This window comes from Simochromis diagramma, unplaced genomic scaffold, assembly GCF_900408965.1.
Source record: "Simochromis diagramma unplaced genomic scaffold, fSimDia1.1 OVJJ01000618.1, whole genome shotgun sequence".
NCBI lineage: Eukaryota > Metazoa > Chordata > Actinopteri > Cichliformes > Cichlidae > Simochromis > Simochromis diagramma.
The window spans coordinates 11808989-11828188 of record NW_024387423.1 but is presented as its reverse complement, the minus strand read 5'-3'; the positions used below and the strand labels follow the sequence as shown (position 1 = coordinate 11828188).

Genomic DNA, 19200 nt, shown 5'->3' with positions numbered 1-19200 from the left:
TTGTTGATTCACTTGAAGAGCAAGTAATGTAATATGGGTCAAGTGATCAGTTTGACATCAATCTTTCGTGATACACCGTCATATTTACATTATTTGTACAGTACGAATGATTTGCTTTGGTACGTGCTCGAACTTCAGTTCTCCTCTGTCTGCCTGGCTGCGCTTCTCCAACAGCAAACTCGTAGGCAGCAGCTCCCCCTGCCCCCTCACTCAGTTGCTGAGCTCGAATCATACCAATATTAGGGGGGATTTACGCACAGTCGTAAATACGCACGTGGCGCTGACACTCACCAGTCCCCGTCCTCCTTCCTTCTGCTTAGCGTACAGCCTCAGGGTGCTGGACGGGGTGAAACCCTCTATGCATGGTCAGGAGCTTTCTTGTCTTCATGTCAGTGGCTTCTATCTCCTTCTTTGGCCAGCTTGTTATCCCAGCAGGGTATCTGATCACGGGCAGGGCGTAGGTGTTGATAGCCCGGATCTTGTTCTTACCGTTCAGCTGACTCCTCAGGACTTGCCTGACCCTCTGCAGGTACTTGGTGGTTGCACTTTTCCTAGCAGCCTCTTCATGGTTCCCATTTGCCTGTGGGGTGCTGAGGTACTTGTAGCTGTCCTCTATGACTACAATGTTGCCTTCTGGTAGTTTGATCCCCGGAGTTCTGACTACCTTCCCTCTCTTTGTTATCATCCGACTACACTTCTCCAGTTAGAATGACATTCCGATGTCATTGCTGTATATCCTGGTGGTTTGGATCAGTGAATCGATGTCTCGTTCACTCTTGGTATACAGCTTGATGTTATCAATGCACAGGAGGTGGCTGACAACTGTTCCATTCCGTAGTCGGTATCCGTAGCCAGCCTTGTCAATGAGCGCACTGAGGGGGTTAAGGTCTATGCAGAACAGCAGTGGGGACAGAGCATCTCCTTGGTAGATCCCGCACTTGATGGTGACTTGTGCTATGGGCTTGAAGTTGGCCTCTAGTGTTGTACGCCACATCCCCATTGAGTTCTTGATGAAGGCTCTTAGGGTTCTGTTGATCTTGTACAGTTCTAGGCATTCCAGGATCCATGTGTGGGGCATTGAGTCATAGGCCTTCTTGTAATCAATCCAGGCAGAGCACAGGTTGGTCAGTCTGGTCTTGCAGTCTCAGCTGATTGTTTGGTCTACCAGTAGCTGGTGTTTTGCGCCTCGGGCGTTGGGTTTGTGTTTCCACAAGCCCCGCTAGTTTAGAGACTTATTCATCATGAAGAAAACAAGACAGTCAGCGATCGATCGATTTACTTCCAAGGGAGGCCTCGTCGGTGTCTACCACAAAATGACCCCGAATCCGGCCTCCGCTTGCTGCCTTTTATTGGGAAAACAGTTCACACAATACAAAGTACCTCCCCTCATAAACCCCCCTTGGTTACAAAGACAAGGCACTGTATGTATATGTGTGTGTGTGTATGCAGGTAAGAATGTGTGTGTGTGTGTTATGTGAGAATGTGTGTGTGTGTGTGTGTGTGGCCTCCTGCTGACCAAAAGGGTCATAAAAGCAGGAAGCAACATCACAAGAAACAGATCTTCCAGATAGAATGTATCTGCAATAAAAGCCTCTCCAGCCAGTGGTCAGAGACAAAGGAATTCCTTTCATCACAGAGTTAAAACAATGTAGAGATGGTAAGCATAAAAATGACAACATTTAACAATTCACTTTAACACTTTGCGCTTCGGGTATTCTTGCCCATCCCATTCATGCATTGAACCATGTGCCTGTTCATCTTAGCTGCTATGATGCCTGACAGGAGCTTCCATGTGGTGCTTAGGCAGGTTATGGTCGGTAGGGGACCGGCCCCTTCTGGGGGTCCTTGAGGATCAGGACTGGCCGGCATTCGATAAGCCAATCTGGGTGTCTCTCGTCAACTAGCAGTTGGTTCATTTGTGCTGCTCGTGGATTGCAGTCAGCTTCTTCAGCCAGTAGGCGTGAACAATGTTGGGGCCTGGTGCTGTCCAACTCTTCATACTACCGACCCCTCAAAATTTATTTAACCGTTATTGCCACATACATTTTATCTTACAGCATATATCAATAAAAACCAGGCACCAGTTTTCAGTGGTATATTTTTCACTTTCATATTTACCCTACTCTTTTTACAAGGATAATACAAAAACAGAAATCTGTATTTGCACCTCATAAAACAGGTCAACTATCAGTAAATTGAACTACATATTTATCAAGATAATTACTTTAATTGAAGTTTTTATGGTGATGATATGGTCTGATAGCACCAATGAATGCTGAAAGTTGTATTAAGGCATAAGCATGTTAAGATACTAATATCTATCTCATATGTTTAGTTCTTTTTGAGGCACTTGACAACAGATATTGAGCAGGCTACAGCAGCAGAAAACCACACCAGGTCCTGTTCCTGTCAGCTAAGACACTGCAACAGTTCTAGCTTGACTAAAATGTTTCATTTATTTTGATGTTAGATAGTTGACAGACACCTCGGCAAGACTGTATTATTCCACCACTGAATCATTGGTGGACTTCAAATAATTGGATTTTTATGAATAGACTTGTAAATGATTTTCTTAGATGACTGATCACTGTTTAAAATGTCAGCAAAATATGCTCTAACCATGCAATCAGTTTGTGTGGTGATTCTCAATAAATTAATGTGCAGTTGTCCAGTTTAAGCCCGAAGTGAAAACCCAGACTGATTCTGTTATAGGAGAAACTGTTACAACGGGGCCCGGAGGCCAAACGTGGACGTGGACCCACACGCAGATTCAATCATGAGTGCCAAGGTTACTGTTCTCACACAAGCTTTACTGCAAAAATGTCAAATGAAACATTGGCATAAGGAGAGGTTGCATGGCGTGGAAGTTTAAACAAGGGCACACTAGAGAAGTTACTGAGTGTGGAGGTCTCAAACAGGTGGCACTGTGAACAGAGGGAGAGAGATACTAGAGGAGGTGCAGCAAGGAGAAGGCTGGGGAGACAGTGGCAGTTCTGAACTGAGGAACTACTGTGAGCACAAGGAGAAGGATGTAAGTTAACCCTTTAAAACCGGTGGGAGCGGGCACGCTCTGTTTTGCGTAACTATTTTTAAATCCCGGTAGCACTGCAACCACGTAAGCTAGCGCAATATTTTTTTTTGCATATGAAACCGGAGGAGTTGTACTTACATCTTATGCCATCAGCTTGTCCTAGGTCATGGTTTCCTTCCACATATAGCTTTGCAAAAACTGCATGAAAAGCGCTTGCAGCAACAAAAACATAATATTCCAGAAACACGCTTTACCGATCCGATCAGCTGTTTGTAACATTTCCGACGTTGGAATAGAGGTCAGCGCGAACTTTCGCATGTCCGCCATTACCTGCCCGAAACCGGAAGTGACGTCATTTTCACGGAAATGTAGTTTTTTACCATCAGGGCCTCATGAGCCTATACTGGTGTTTTTAAAAGTTCTCTTTGACTTTATGACTTTCTGTGTCGTTTCTGGGATGCTTAGGACTCATATTGCACTGTTGGAAATAGTTTATTTTGATGCATATGCTGCTGTTTTGCAAATTTGCACTATAATATTTATTTTCGTTTTTCCTGCAGTATATAAAAATTTGGTGTATTTCAAAAATAAAACTATGAAGACACTCAAAATAAATTCCCTGTGGTGGCAAACTATTTTGTGCAACTTTTTTGTATTTACAGTTTTGAGGGATAAGCCTCTTAAATTTCTCTAACTAGAAATATATGTTAAAAAAACAAACGATTTTCAATTTTTTTGTAGTTTATTGCACTTTTTGCAATTTATGTAATTACTATGCACATAATGCATACATATTATTACAATTTGGGCTATAATGGTTGTATTGATGTATAGCAACTTGAAATGCTCCCACAAATGGCACTACAACATGTAAAAATATAATATAAGCTCTGGCGGACTTGGTTCTATGGTAGGTCTTAAAGGGTTAATCATAGACATAAATTACAAGGGGCAAAGGTGGCCTGTTACCAAGCCTGTAAGCTGACAAACTATTGAGAAATAGATAAGGACACGGGTCCTAAATACTGCCTGTTGTTAGCCCCTGAGCAAACAGGGGTAGGGAAGAGGCTCTGCTCAGAAGTGAGAACATGAAAAAAACAGCCAACTCACCTGGACCATGACGGAAACAAACGTGACTGACCACGTAACAATACACACAATAAATACCTTCTAAAACACACATACAAGCATGTACATTTGTATATAGTACAAATTACACTTTATAGTTTTTTGTGGCTTTTCTATTTGTGCACTACGTGAATACTAGGGGTGCAACGATACACAAAATTCACAGTTCGGTTCGGTTTGATACTTTGGTGTCACGGTTTTATATTTTTTCGATACAAAAAAATGTTCATGCCTTTTTAACTTGTCATTTATTAAAATTATAAATGTATATTTTAACTCAAAAGTACGGTTTTTAAATTTAATGTTGCTGAAACAACAAAAATAATAATAATAAAAAAAAGTAAATCTATCTGATCGAGAAATCACTCATCTTTGGAAAAGAGAGTTTATTACAGAGAAATGGTTCTTTCCAAAATAAAAGCTATACTATACACTTCTTCTGGGCTATATTCTCAGCAGCATATTAAACATATCAGGTCCCCATAAGGAGAATCATGTGCTAACGGCTGTCTAAATGACTTGGGTAAAGTTTGTAGCATGCGTGCTTGTTGTTTTTGTCTGCTTCCACTTTGCCTTTGCACTAGGATGATGTCGGAGTAAATGTGCAGTCATATTCATTGGATTCCCACTAGTGCTGTCAGCGTTAATCTCATTAAAATGACATTAACGCCATAATGCGGCAAATCTGTTAACGAGTTACCGCGGATCGGTAGATTAGTTCAGCCATATTTTCTTTATGTCTTATTAATTTGATAACCCATAATATTGACTATCGCGTACACATACATTTTAAGAATGTATTCATATGTGTGTTTATGCCAGAACATCAAACAAATCTTATATGAGTTTGTATTAGATTATTATATAATTATTATATAATCTAATATAATAAATTAGATTATAATATAATATATTATAATATAAATACTCTAAATAGATTATATTAGAGTAAATACAATCTGCAAAAAAAAAAATGCAAATCACCCAAACCTAGCTGGACTAATAATGCCCATGATCAGTGTATTTACACTTTTGACTCTACATCATCATCTGGTTGTGTGTTAGTCACACAAACTTGAAAGGCAGTTAGTAGGTGACAGTTCAAGAATAATGAGTACACTTTGCACTGTAAGCACTCCTTCACTAACTCTGTGCTATTCTGTTTACACATAATTGTCAAAATCCACCATATTTGTATTTTACTTTTCTATTACAGTTTTTTCTGATTGCTTAAGCACATTTTTTGTAACTATTGGCTAATTTTGCAAAACTCTTCACACAAATAAGAAAACCTGTCACCCAATCATCAAAACATTTTAGTTCTCTTGCAAAAGCGAACACAGCTAGATTAACTCTTCACACCTTTGTAAAAATGGTGTTTCCGTATCAAACAGTACACACAAGCCATCATCTACTAAGCACACAATTCACCAACTACACACTGATGGTATGAATGAAAAACACATCTGGCTTTTGCTTTCTCTGTGCACAAGGTAGGCCATGTCAGTTTGAGCTCATACTTCTGTTATAGATCCATTCAGTGCTACAAATCTTAGTGCAAAGTGACTGTACTTACCGATTCTCATTTCGAAATGTCCTAATGATGCTTGCCACAGTGTAGCGGCTCAGTTTAGGCTGAACACGTTGGCCAGCTTCCCTCAGGGTCATCCCATGGTTGATGACATGGTCCACTATTGTAGCTCTGGTGTCATCAGTTATTCTGTTTCTTACTCTTCTTACCCTTCCTCTTTCCTCTCCTCGTCCTCTTCTTGCTCCTCCACGTCCTCTTCCTCCAACTTCTTCACCTCCACGTCCTCTCCCTCGGCCTCCTCTGATTCTCACTCTTCTCACTCTTACTGCTCCTTCCATTGTACTCCACATAGACAGCTTACCTGTGGCCTGTTCATAGTGCTTAGGCTGATTGCAAAGTGGACTACTTATCTAAAACAGTTTTCACATGTCAAAGTGTGCCAGACAGTTGGCAAATTAGTGTTAATGATAGCCATACATGTGTATACTTTTGCTAGGAGTGTGTTGGAAATTTGGTAATTGAGTGTTGTGCAGTGAATTGTGCCTACAGTTTTGCAAAGTGTGTGTTACAAAATTGCAAACTGAGTCCAAAGCAGTTTTTGTGCTTTTAGTTTTGAAAACTCAGTGAGTGGTTTTGCTATAAGTCTGAATAGTTTTAGAAATTGTGCTACAGGAATCACAGTTAGGGTTTAAGCATTCAGAAAAAACTGTAATTCAGGAAAATGTCTCACTGACTCCTTACGATAACCTTTAAATGTGCGTGCAAAATGATTTTGAGACTTAAAGGAAACAGAGATGCATATAGGATTTTAAGAAATTTATTCGTTAATTTTTTTCCACAAACCCAAAATTATATTTAGTTACAACATTTTCAATTATTTTTTAAGGTCTGGTGAAATGGGAGGAAACATTGTGACAGTCATATGAAAAGCTGGGATGTGATGCTGTTGTTTCATCAGCTAAGAGAACAAGACCAGAGAGATCAGCGTTGTGACAAAGAGCAGACGGCCAACAGCTGTAGTGCCAGCAGTTGTACTACTGTGCTGTGATGTAGTTGTCATCCCAGCACTGTTGCAGAGGTCAACCTCGCAGCAGCTGATTTCTGCTGCAGTGATTCCTGTGATCTGTGGAGATTGTGTGCTTGAGCAAATCAGCTTGGAGGCGCAGCCCTTTACAGTCACCTTTTGTCCTTCTGCAGTCACTGAGGAAATGAAAGGAAGGAATAACAGAACATTTGTCTGAGCAGAAAAGAACAAACATGCAGACACTGAATCCTGTCGGTATATTACTTGCTGATGAGATGCAGTGGTCCTCATTTCCGTTGCAGTTTAGAGTTTGTGTGCAATCGTTTCCAACACATTGGAAGCACTTTTTCCCATTTGGAGATGAGATGCTGCCCTCTGTTGAATACAGAAATATTTGTAATATTTGTTTCCCTGCTTATTTTAACTGTGTGCCAAAAACATCAGCTTGGAAAAAAAAACAACAGAAAACAAAAGAAAAACCATTTATGTTACTAATATGTTTGTTTGAGAATTTTCAATCAGGAAATTTTCACAGATTGATTATTTTGCCCTGATCTATTCAAGCAAATATGACGATTGACCCACTTTAAAATTTCTCAACATATTTGATAAAAAGATTTTTTATTTTTTAAGTTTCAAGGACAGGAAATTACATTTCAAAATACCAAGAAGCATGATAGAAATTACCAGGGGCATCTTGGGAGTTGCAAAGATCAGAGGTGCAACAATTGGTGGTAATTAGAGTTTGGGCGCCTCCAAAGTTGATTGAGGCCTGAACACACTCCTCAGCCGCAGCACAACTTTTACCTTTAATATCAACCAGTTTTGAACCATCTGCAACAAAAAGACCATTGAAAACTGAACCAGTTTAAAAGAAGAATAAAATAAAAACTATACAAAATCAAACCTGCATATGAAGCTATTCTGACTGATGCACACTGAGTGTTGGAAGGGCATTCTTTTGTTGTCTGAGCGCAGCTTCCAGAGAGGTCCGGTATGCATTCGTAACATTTCAATGCATAGGCTGATAAAACAAAGATAAAGACAAGTAAACTTTCTCTTGCTTCCAATGCATGGACATATTCTAAAACATTCACTAAAACAGTTTGAAAAATAGATAGCTAACAGTACAATAAATAGTACAATCATTTGTAGAATAGACAAACCTTTACTAAGATGTAATGACACTTGTTGTAAAAGCATTAAAAAAGAAAACATTTCATTGAATATTACAGAACTTGCTGGTTTAAAAATGTTAAAGAACAGATAACTGAACAAAAACTTGCCTTTAGGGAGCAGCACCATCCCAAGGATCAGCACAAGGATATGCATTGTGTGATGGTCAGATAGAAGTGAATTTCTGTTTAGTTTCTGTTCAGTTTATAAGTAATTCTTATTGGGGGGAAGTGGTCTTCTTGCTGTGACCACTCCTTAACTCCTCCTTTGACAATGAAAGAACCTGACTATCAAAAACAAGCCTTTGAAACAGCATATGAATAGACTTCATAGAACCTATATCTAGATAATTAAATTGGTATTAGTTAGAAATCTCCAAAGTTAAAATAGAATAACATCTATTCTGTCAGTCCCATCAGGACTGACAGAATAACATAGAATACCTGAATCTCAACATATGTATGAGGAAGAATAATATCTATTAAAACTAGTTTAAAAACCTGTTTAGTTCCAGTTTGTTTATTTGTTTGAAGTTTTAGTGATAATAAAATGCCTTATTGATTTTTGTATCAGTGTATTGATGACAGGTGGCTATATATATGCTTCTATTCATAGCTGAAGTTTTAGTGTTATTAAATTGCTGATTTTTGTATCATATATTTGATGGAATATTCTTTAAAGTCATTTCATTCTATTGCTAAAATATGTTTAGGCTGCATTTAGGCTGCAAATCATTTTCTTTTAGAACGGACGTGAATTGTTTTTGTTTTTTTCTTTGATAACCAGTGACTGTTTCAGTTGTCAGCAGAGTATGTTTTAACCATGCAACCACTCTAGTGGCACTGAATGAAAAAAAAAAAAAAAACTGACTGTGATGCATGCTACATGCATTCTACAATACAACATATATCTTTAAAAAAAACCAGGCCCACCAGTTCTCTCTTTCATATTTACCATACTCTTTTTACAAAGGTAATAACAAGACAGAAATCTGTATTTTCACCTTATAAAACATGTTAAGTATCAGTGCATCAAAACTGAAACACAGTCAAGAATGACTTGAATTTAAAAACTATTCTCGCATTTTTATTAGAGATCTGCTGAGAGAAGACACTTTCTTTTCCCGCTCACCACCTCTGCACAGGCTGTAACTTTATCTGTAACTATCAGAATTCCTGAGGAGAGTCCCAGGACACTATAGAACAAGCAGGACTCAAAGTCTGAATAATTATATTTATTTTATGCCCCAGTGATGTTTTTTTTTTTTTCAACATCCCATTCAGCTGCACTTCTTTCGTCTTTGTGTGATCTGATCAGTGAAATAAAACTGTACATAAGAGCAGTTAAACACGTGTCAGCAGAGCAGACGACTGTATTCAGAGAGGGCCGAGGACTTTTTCACACCATCCCAGATACGAGCTGCATAGTGAAACCTGTGAAAACAAAGAAAGTTAAGACAGGAAACAGAGGGATAAACTTAAACGAAATCCCAATAATGTCTCAAGATTTCACAAAATTACAGTGACATAGTACAAAGAAGAAAAAAATCCAAATATTATGCATTTCTGCACCAACCTTAATTATTAACGCTTTTACTTTCTTTATATGGCATGGAAATAGGTTTCTTTTCACTGTAGTATTTCATTTTCAATTGATATTGTTTTAAGCATGTTCAGAAAAAAATTAACCTGATATCCCACAGCAAGAAATATTTTTCACTACTCTGAAAGTTTTGTGCTTGTAGGTACATGCAGCAAGTTGCACCTCAGAAAACTATTTCACAACAAACCACCAGCGCTCATTTTCTGTTGTTTACAAAAAACAAAACAAAAAGACAGCAGGTTGTAGTCACTGAAAGTAAAGGGAAGCAGAGAGACCCCTCATCTCTAATAGATATTTTGCATTTCTTCCACAGGGAATAGAAACTGTTTCTATGGGAGTTCAAAAATAATTATATTTATGATGGCTTTGTTGAGCAAACCAGTTTAAAACATAAAACTGATTCTCACCCTGGGTGCAGGATGTATTTCCTCATTTATACTTGGTTGTCTCACTTTTTTCCCACGGATTAGTCACCTACACTTTTTGAATAGTGGAATATGAATAAAATAATTATTCATTTATAAATAAATAGTACTGATATGATGTTTACCAGTTTTTCTCAGTGAGAATAGTGTGTGACAGCTGACAGCGGGGCATGGCCAGTATTTGGCTGCGGAGTTTTGAAACCATGGTGGAAAAGGCCGGGTGTCCTCTATAGCCGGGGAGCAGAGAGAACAGTGGGTACGTTCCTGACCCTAAACAACGTACAAAGATTCATTTATTTTTCACACAACACACGAGAGGTCACTTGAGTTTTACCTTATGAGAAGAATAAATGTTTGTAACCTGCTTTGGTCAAATTATCCTCCCCGTCATTTTCCTGCACAGGAAGCAAGAACATATTGACCTCGGTTGTCAGATAGTCCTGCCCCAGGCCTGGGAAGACATTGCAGTCGAGCATGGATAATGTTCCTGAGAATAAAACACATGTTATAGTTGCGGGCAGCCTGTTAATCCACTTCAGAAGTGATGCCTTGTTTACAGGACTACAAAACCAAACACATTCACTAAAAACCTTTGAACAGTCACAAAATGTCATTTTGCTCACAAGTACAAAGCAAACAAAAGGTTTTCATCTAGAAACACCATAAACCTGATGGAGCCTTTTACCACTCCTGAATGCACATTTAGAACTTTTGGGTTAAATCATCAGTGATATGTATGGAGGTCAGAAGAGAGGCACAACAGTGATTGTCTACAGCCATCTGTATAACATGGTAGAGGGTCATAGTTTGGGGAGGTATTTCAGCCAGTGGTGTTGATAGAGTTATGAATGCAGAAAAGGATTAATTTTGACATTGATCATGGGAGAATGATCCCAAACACACTGTCAATGCCATAAAAGCATACCTGGCTAGAAAAACACTCACAGGAACACTATCAGTATGGGGGTGGGCGCTATAAACCCCCCACCCAGAAATTCTTCTACCCAGCAACTGCGTTGAGGATATGTCTCTATATACTCCTGGATAAGGAAAAATAGCAACAGCATGAGTATCGGATGAGCGAGGGAATGAGACTCGCTGTTGTTTGACTTTCACAAGGAGGATGCCAAACAAAATGGGGTAATTTGCGAAACATGCTGTAAAATTATGCCCCTAAAGGTATCAGTACCACAAGTTCAACTTCAAAATTAAGACCAATTTAAACTCTGCATGTCAACGTCTACCCACACCAAAGAAAACCTCAAATAAACCATCTGTGATAACAGTGACTGTTCTTGGTCAGTCGTTTTTATAGTCATTATGTAGACTTTTGTCTCTATAATTTGAGGTCATCACATTTTTTTATATGTTCTAAAGCACAAAGGAGCACCTTTTTAATTTCAGTTGTTTTGTCTCGTGAATTATTGCTCAAAGTTTTTTGTGTTGCTATGTTCTTTATTTGTTAAAGGTCTAGTGTTGACCACAGAAAGAGACTTACTGTGACAGCATAGTCATTTGTGAAAAATCCCTGTATGAAACTGATGGTTACTGTTAAAATAAAACATGTCAATTCATTCAGATTCTTTGTAGAAAAAATTTAAATGAGTACACCAGTGTCATTTTTGGCACTGCATGATTGAAAATGACACTTGTTTTGGAGGTTATTTAAACATATCGCGATATATATCATGTATCTTGATATAGTAAAAAAATGACACAATATAGATTTTCCTCATATTGCCCAGCCCTATATCAGTCATGGATTGGCCTCCCCAGAACCTGGACATCAAAAATAATTAAAACTGTTTGCAATCATCCATAGAAAATGTAACAAAAAGCAGCCAACGTCGAAAGAAGAGTTTTGACTGTCCTTCAATAAATGTGGAGAACAGTTCCTGAAGACTGCTTAAAGAAATAATAACAAAGCTTTCCTAAGAGAGTTCAGGAGAGAAAAAGTAGTCATTCCAAATACTGACTTTAAAGTTTCGTATTTTCCTTATACACTGCATTTCCATTCATGTTTTTTTTTTCATGTTTTGAGGGGTGACTCAAGATTTGCACAGTACTTTAAATGTAGATAATTTCTTAGCATTTACTTAACTTTTTTTTGCCACCATATCACATTCATTTTCTTCTACCAGCTCCCTTACTGGCATTCATTACTACTTACACATAAAACATTAACATAAAGAGAAATTTGTTGTAGTTTTGCACCTTTGTATTTGAGGTGAGAATGAGCCATTAATTTGTCGACCACCATATGCATGTTCTTCAGATTTCTTGGGCAGAAATCATCCCGTCTGGCCTTGTTCTGGAGGAAAACTGGGGGAGAAAGAAATTTAAACTTTGACATGCTTAAATTTGGTTTGTGTGTCAAATATAGCGCGTCAGCATTAAACAGCCACCTATATGTGGATAATACTCTGCTCCGTCATCACTGCCTGAAGAGCCAGTGCTGTCGTGGCTTGCAGATGGTGTGGAAGGTTTCAGCATCTCAGCAGTCTGAAGAAACCTGTCCATAAAGGTGACACCATAATATAACTTCAGCTGTGGAATCAATTTGTGTCACAAGAAGCAATAATAATGAGAATTAGATCATTTTACTGAGTGGAAAGAGTACAGGTAAAATTTGCTTGGATAGTTACATATGTAAATATACAGAATCTGCCATTTTCCTGCTGTGCCAATGTGAGATGCTACTTGGCAATAACCCTGGTAAAAAACATTGTTTGGTAATCTGACATTGATTTTTCACCAAAGGATGCCAAAACAATACATAATCATATCAATATTTGTGCTGATTAAAACTGTAGCTTTCTACTACAGAGATATCATTTTAAGCTATGTACAAAGCCAGTGAAAACTTGCTTTTAATGGCAATATTTTCAGCATTAGGCAAGAATGCTATGCAAAGGGAAAAGGTTTTTAATCACATAGCCAGAGTTGCTCAGATTGTTTGTTATGCTGTGTGAAGAAAATGAGTCATGAACTGATCCAAATGGATTGTGGCGTACAAAAGGTAATAAATGTCAGCACATGTTAGATGGGCATGGAGTCTGACATTTTACACAGGTCTGGATTTGCCTGTTTAAAATGTCAGACTGGCTGAAAGAACAACATTGCTGAGCTTATGAAAAAGCAAAAACAAATATCCTTTTAAGATATAGCATGAAATGTTCAGCATTCCTTTGAGAGTATTGGGCTTTAAAATTATAATCACAACCATCTTGAGAGCACAGGTCCATCGCAGACCTAAAATACTTACCTGTAAAGGTTCAAATCAGTGAACCAGTCTTGAACCACAATTACAACATGGCATACTGTAAACAGGAAGGCAGCGATCTGAAGAGACTGTAGAGGAATTATACAGAGAGTACAAACATGCTTTATTTGTAGAAAAGAATAAATACGATCACTAAACCAACATCAAACAATGAATCCCAAAACTAAAGTTCACAGGTGTTTAGCACCAGCATTCATATTATTATATACTGTCCTCCGCAGGCAAGCCACATACCTGCATCTCAACATATGTATGAGGAAGATTGTATTCTGGAGGTAACTTCCGATCATTGTTGATAAGATGATCCAGAATTGATGGGCTAAGCATTGGCTGAAGAATGACATTTAAACACAGTGAAACATGTTGTTGCTTCAGCACAACAAATCCTTAACCACAGTTAGACATCTTGCAGTTCCAAGGTTAACATTACAGACAGTTTGTACCAACTTACATTCTGACAGCAAAAAGAAAATACTACAGTAAACCGTAGAAACTGTCATTTCTAATCACAATACTTCATTCACACCTGCGTATCCAAGAAGATAACTCTCTCCTGTGTGATGAAGAAATCAATCCCTGTGCTCTGATTTCCGCCTCTTTCCTTGATTTCTTGAGTCTGGGGTCTGAATACAAAACTCCTGTTCAAACAAACACACGTTTTTATTCAATATCACCTCCAAAGAACTGTTCAAGTGATTTTTCTCAAATTAATTATTAAAAGTACTCGCATTGATCCTTTAAAAAAAGAAATGCATCTGTAATTATCAGACAAATATAGAGTATTATATTGAGTATATTTCATATTAGAAAAATCACATGGCACACCACCAAACAAAATGTTACAAAAAGCATATTGATAATTTTTCCCTGCAGGAGTGGAACCACATAATCTTCCACGACACACCAATGTGCCACGGCTCAGTGGTTGGGAACTAGATGTTCTGCGTTTTGATGGGAGGGATAAAATGTATTCAGACAAGTTCTACGGTTGTATTACCTCATTCCCTCTTAACTTAAGTAGGCATTTCACTTGAATAAGGGAAAGTGCCTCCTGGGCACCTCCTGGGTTATGTGCGTCACACTCTGATGGATGCATCGGAGAGGAATTTAGGAATCAGTTTGTTGCCCAAGGATATTTGGCATGCAGACTGGAGCACCTAGGGTTTAAACCAATAACCTTCTAAATAGTAAATGAAATGCGCCGTCTCTTGAGCTTCAGCCATCACATCACATCACCGTTCCCTACAGTTTGTGTGTTGGATCAATTTAAGTGAATGGCAATTATAGAGTACTTTTCTATTATCAGTGACCACTCAGCGTGCTTTAAGACAAGCCAAAGACCTTTTTCCTGTCTTTTTGTGTAATTAAGCACTTTCATCATTTCAAATCTTCTGCAATTTAAAAATCACCAGTTAAGCCTATGTGCATGAGTTTGGCCCAAACCAAAACACTACTGATATTTCTCATGTGAGTCATGCGGATATTGCTCAACAAGGAGGTTTTTGCCAAACCATCAGGGACTCCAAATTTTTAAATGCGAGTCATGAAATAGTATCTAGTCCGGTGTGACTGAAACTTTGGCAATCATTTCAAAGCAACTGCCGCCAACCTCCATCCAGGAAATACAGATTTTTCCCAGTGGGTGCTATACAGGTGTGGAATGGTCTCTAACTGGTGTCCCATTCATTTCATCCTAACCCATCAGCATGATTGTCACAGGTCCAAACTGAACACCGTATATTTAGTTGTCACGTGTCTGCAAAAACCTCAGTAGTGTGTGTAGTGCAGAACACTTTACATCTTGATCTTATTCTTTAACCTTACCTTTGATCTTCCTCAGGAGTGTTGGCAGATAACAGTGACATGATGGTGGATTTCCCAGTTCCCTGCAAGCCAATAACTCCCACCACCAACATGTCTGTCTGGTCCCTCAAATACTGCAACACATCACAACAACATCACTCAGCTTCCTTTGACCACATATCATAAAGTAAACTGAAAGCACTGTTTAAATCTGCAAAATCAACTAAATGTATTAAATGCTATGAATTTACCTCCATGGCACTGTCACACCAATTCATCTGATCATCCACCAGTTTAATGCTGTGCTTCATTTTCTCCGGAGGAAGGAGTTTGGACTGCCCAACCATGGCTGGAAGTCACATGAAAGCTTGTGGCCTTAATTATTGCACATGAACATACTTTTGAATTTGGAGAAGAAAATAAAATGTCTTTTTGTAGAGTCTATAACAACTCACGGTCCAATGCACTGCTCGATGCAGAAGCACTCATTCCTCTGTTTTGGATCTGGTATACAGGCTGAGTAGGTCGCTGCCCTTCCCGCTCTATCTTAGAGGGTGGACCAGAGGACTGTGCAGCCGACTCAGTAGGTGTCCCTGGCTTCACTCCATCGTCCCTGGCCTTCATTAGCATGATGGGCTTCTCAAGGACTGGTGTTCCACTGACAGGTGTATTCTGTGAGGGTTTAGCCTTAGAATATATAAACAACAGCACGAATTGGAGATGGAAGTGCTTCGTAAGCACAAACAAGCACGGCTCGTTTTGTTCTGGCATTGTGAATATTCTTTGATTTTGGCTATTCTTCCTATTCGGTTAGGGTAAGCAAAATGATACCTCACAAATTTAAACTGTAGACTACAGTTTGTGGTCTCAAAGACAAGCCCACCTACCCTTTCTCCGGGAGGTTTCGCAAGAATGATGGGGGTCTTCTGAATTAGAGGACCTGGTGGATCCTCGCTTCCATCCTGGAAAGAAAATGATTCGAGTAAGTATTTTGATGTAGAGAAGATAAAATCAGAGGCCAAAGCAGCATATCGTTTGAAGTACCCTTCGCTCTCTCGGTTGGTAATCCCGATCTCGACTGGGTCCGGACAGATTTTGCCCCGGAGGGCCAACATCTCTGTCCCCTCGGCGTCGCCTCCTCCTGCGCCCTTGCCCATACATGCCGGGTTGACTGTGACCGGACTCGGACATATCGCGACTCACCTGGAACAGCTGATGTTTAGAGAAAGCTTGTAAACGACGGGTAGTAGAGCCGAGATAAAGCTATTATTTATAATTAAAATTCTGTTTCCTAAAAGACAGACCTCTAATACCGACGTCTCAAGGTATGGCTTTTAATATCGTTAACATTTAAACGTAAAAATTAGCTAGAAGCTATCATTTCATCATATCAAGTCAACCCTAACGGTGGTTATAAACAAGGCTAGCCAAGGCTTCCTGGTGAAGTGTTTGTTTCGTGGCTTGGCGTTTGCCGTGTACGGTTCAACTGAGCGGATAAGGAAAGCGATAATGTTCCACCCGCCTGGAAATCTCTTTTGTACAAAACAAATGCATCTTGTTCGTCATGTAAAAGAAGTCGATTTGAAACACAGTTAAAACATGACTAGTTCCCCTGTCAGGAACTATTTTATCACACATATAATATAATATAATATAATATAATATAATATAATATAATATAATATAATATAATATAATATAATTAGTTTTAATCATTGTTTTGAAATCTGAAATTTCCCCAGTAATGAAAGCTGTATCACAGATTTTTTTCATAGTTTCATCCTAATTTAAAAATGAAGTCAAGTCAAAGTCAAATTAAACTTTATTGACTTGACTTCATTTTTAAATGAATGAATGAATTAAATCTGATAAAGCTGTTACACAAGAACATTTTAATCTATATTTCAAAAAAGAGTCACATTTTTAAAAATTTGAATAAAATTTGACTTCGACTATTTAATTATGCACTCATTTAGATTGATCTCGGGTTAAGTAAACCCGCAGTATTTTGTGTTTTGTTTTGTTTTTCTCTCTTCATAAAAAAAATGAAAAACGGCATGCTCAGCTCCTAGCCAAAAAACCTATTGAATTGTTTAATTTATAAATTAATCTATTTATCGTCAAAGACTTGCAGCACAATCTCAATTTCAACTAGTAATTTTTTCATGTTATTAAAAAAACCCACTGTTTTAATATGACACTGATCTAAACACATCTGGAAGGATAATATTATAAATGAATAAGGAAAATATATCTTTATGATCTTCTCCTTTGCTTCACATTGTTTAACTGTTTTGGTTCATTTATCTTATTTGTCTTTCTTTTTTTAAAGCCATACATCATGACAGGTGTCACTTCCCTGTCGCTCTTGCTGCCCTCTCTCTGACACAAATCACGCCTGACACTTGTCTCACTCCACCGTGCCTGCACTCTCTTCTTCACCTCTCTTGTGCACTGTCTTTTACTTTGGATGGATGACCCCAAATATCTAAGCTCATCTACCTTGACTACCTCTACTCTTTGCAACTTTGCACTCTTACACCTGCCTCTCGCTCTTTTGAACATGAATTCCATCTTGCTTCTACAAACTTTCATTCCTCTTGTTTGCTGTAACACCCTCCCTTTAGGCAAACATCACATCTGTAGTGCTCCTTCTATGCATAAATTCTTACTTCCGCTCACTGACCATCACTTCTCTTCTTAACCCAGCATAAAATACTATTTGCCATATCTTCCTGGTATAAGCGTTATCCCTCTTCAGTTACTACAGCTCTAACATCACCCGGGTTCTTCAAATCTTCTCCATTGTTCAGGCATCCACTCACTCTGCTTATTTAACATAAAATGCATATAAACATATATGCATAAAAAGAGATATTTAGAAGATGCAGGGGAATACGTTTCTTAGTGTATAAGCTTGATTTCAGAAAAAAAAGTAAGGTGTCTCATAATTTTCTTTAAATAAAAATTAATAAAATAAAATAAAATAAATAATGGGCTTCTTATGTTAGCAATTTAGCATGAGATCGCTTTGCATTAAAGATTTATTTTTTAATAAATCTGTAGATTAAAAATTGCAGCAGCAAGCAGCAAAATATTTATATTTATAGTAAGAATAATTTAGAGTTGCCTTGGCTTGTCCACTCAGTGGGTAAAGCACATCGATGCATTGTGGGAGATGGAGGCTCATCTCTTCCGGTTCAAACCGGATGTAGATGAGTTCGGAACAGAGATCTTGGACGCCATAAAGGACAGGAGGATTTCCCGATGTAAAAGTGAATTGTTCTTTTTCTCTTTGAAATATGGAGACCTGTTTTTTATCCCACCTACAGCTGGATTTGCTCATTATACCAAGTTAAGCTACTTATATTTTCACAGTAAATGAGTTGCACGAACCGTCTGCTGTTACCGGTATTTGTGGACGGGGTAAGTGCATCTAGTATAGTATTAAGTCAGCCACAAGAGAGAACGTGTGTTGTTTCTTCCAGCAAATGTTGATAGTTCAATGGCAAAGTGGCACTGTGATACTGGAGTGTGGATGCCTGTGAGAAGAGTAGTCATTACTAAACAAAGTATGTTTATTTTAAGTATTGAAAAATGTTATTGAATTATTTTTATTTTTGTTATTAACCTGTGTACTTTTGAAAAAGTGCATACTTGTCACAGCATCACAGGAGAGAGGTAATATCTTGAATTTTAGGGGGTGATTTGAATTTCTTTGTGTTTGTTTTGCTTTGTTTTTTTTCTAGCCAAGACCTTGGTTTACTCAACAACAAAGCTTCCAGATAATAACAGATATTAAGCTATGTAGATGACATTTAAATGTTTGTTCAGTTATAAATATTAATTTATTATTAACTTATTTAGTTGTGGAAGCCAACAGACTGCACGTAAAAGATGGATGTGGAAGCAGATGCCTCTTCTAGCTCCACCCGATGTTGAGTTACAAAAATATTCATATTATTTTGGAGTTGCAGTAAACAGGGGAACTAATGGAAGTCGAAACAGTTTTTCTCTAACTGTCTTTTGAGAACAAATTTAGGACTTTTAATACCAGAGTGTTTGGAAAGTGGATCTAAAAAAAATCCAGTTTCAGCTGGCAACAAGAGTAACTTTTTTTTTTTTTTAGCATTTCCATGACGACTTAATTTTTCTGCCTCACAGATTGCCACTTGACTACCTTAGGGTTCGCGCTCT

The 19200-nt window shown here is 38.2% G+C and overlaps 3 protein-coding genes across 8 annotated transcripts in view; 1 reads left to right on the top strand and 2 right to left on the bottom strand.

Moving 5' to 3' along the window:
* Window positions 1-6491: 6491 nt before the first annotated feature.
* LOC120722055 (lymphocyte antigen 6B-like) lies at window positions 6492-8496 on the bottom strand. Its single transcript, XM_040012807.1, has 5 exons — window positions 8001-8496; window positions 7622-7738; window positions 7402-7548; window positions 6979-7089; window positions 6492-6890 (listed from the first exon to the last, which is right to left on the bottom strand). Exons 1-5 carry the CDS (start codon window positions 8044-8046, stop codon window positions 6649-6651), a joined length of 663 nt encoding a protein of 220 aa, XP_039868741.1. The 5' UTR covers window positions 8047-8496; the 3' UTR covers window positions 6492-6648.
* Window positions 8497-9109: 613 nt separating this feature from the next.
* Window positions 9110-16485, bottom strand: smg9 (SMG9 nonsense mediated mRNA decay factor). The gene is made up of 14 exons (XM_040012802.1): window positions 16308-16485; window positions 16048-16215; window positions 15891-15965; window positions 15459-15690; window positions 15255-15352; window positions 15025-15137; window positions 13727-13838; window positions 13435-13530; window positions 13183-13268; window positions 12323-12429; window positions 12132-12239; window positions 10279-10404; window positions 10043-10187; window positions 9110-9323 (listed from the first exon to the last, which is right to left on the bottom strand). The coding sequence occupies exons 2-14, from the start codon at window positions 16192-16194 to the stop codon at window positions 9245-9247; spliced, it is 1524 nt and encodes a 507-aa protein (XP_039868736.1). The 5' UTR covers window positions 16195-16215; window positions 16308-16485; the 3' UTR covers window positions 9110-9244.
* The window catches only part of si:dkey-79d12.4 (zinc finger protein 585A), a 6640-nt gene continuing 3140 nt past the window's right edge, over window positions 15701-19200 (top strand). Inside the window, exons 1-2 of one of the 6 annotated variants that reach the window (XM_040012796.1) lie at window positions 18175-18278; window positions 18382-18429. In XM_040012796.1, coding sequence (XP_039868730.1) covers window positions 18385-18429 — 45 coding nt within the window. In that variant the 5' untranslated portion in view covers window positions 18175-18278; window positions 18382-18384. The other 5 variants (XM_040012797.1, XM_040012798.1, XM_040012800.1 and 2 more) reach the window with 5 other exon arrangements.

Bases quoted from the DNA above. Each gene is read 5' to 3' on its own strand.
- LOC120722055 (XM_040012807.1), bottom strand. From the start codon at position 8,046: ATGCATATCCTTGTGCTGATCCTTGGGATGGTGCTGCTCCCTAAAG. The intron at 7,739-8,000 runs GCAAGTTTTTGT...TTGTTTTATCAG, and splicing joins GATGGTGCTGCTCCCTAAAG to CCTATGCATTGAAATGTTAC. The intron at 7,090-7,401 runs GTAATTTCTATC...TGTATTCAACAG, and splicing joins CAACTCCCAAGATGCCCCTG to AGGGCAGCATCTCATCTCCA.
- smg9 (XM_040012802.1), bottom strand. From the start codon at position 16,194: ATGTCCGAGTCCGGTCACAGTCAACCCGGCATGTATGGGCAAGGGCGC. The intron at 15,138-15,254 runs GTAAATTCATAG...GATGTGTTGCAG, and splicing joins GGTGTGACAGTGCCATGGAG to TATTTGAGGGACCAGACAGA. The intron at 10,188-10,278 runs GTTACAAACATT...TACGTTGTTTAG, and splicing joins GGATAATTTGACCAAAGCAG to GGTCAGGAACGTACCCACTG.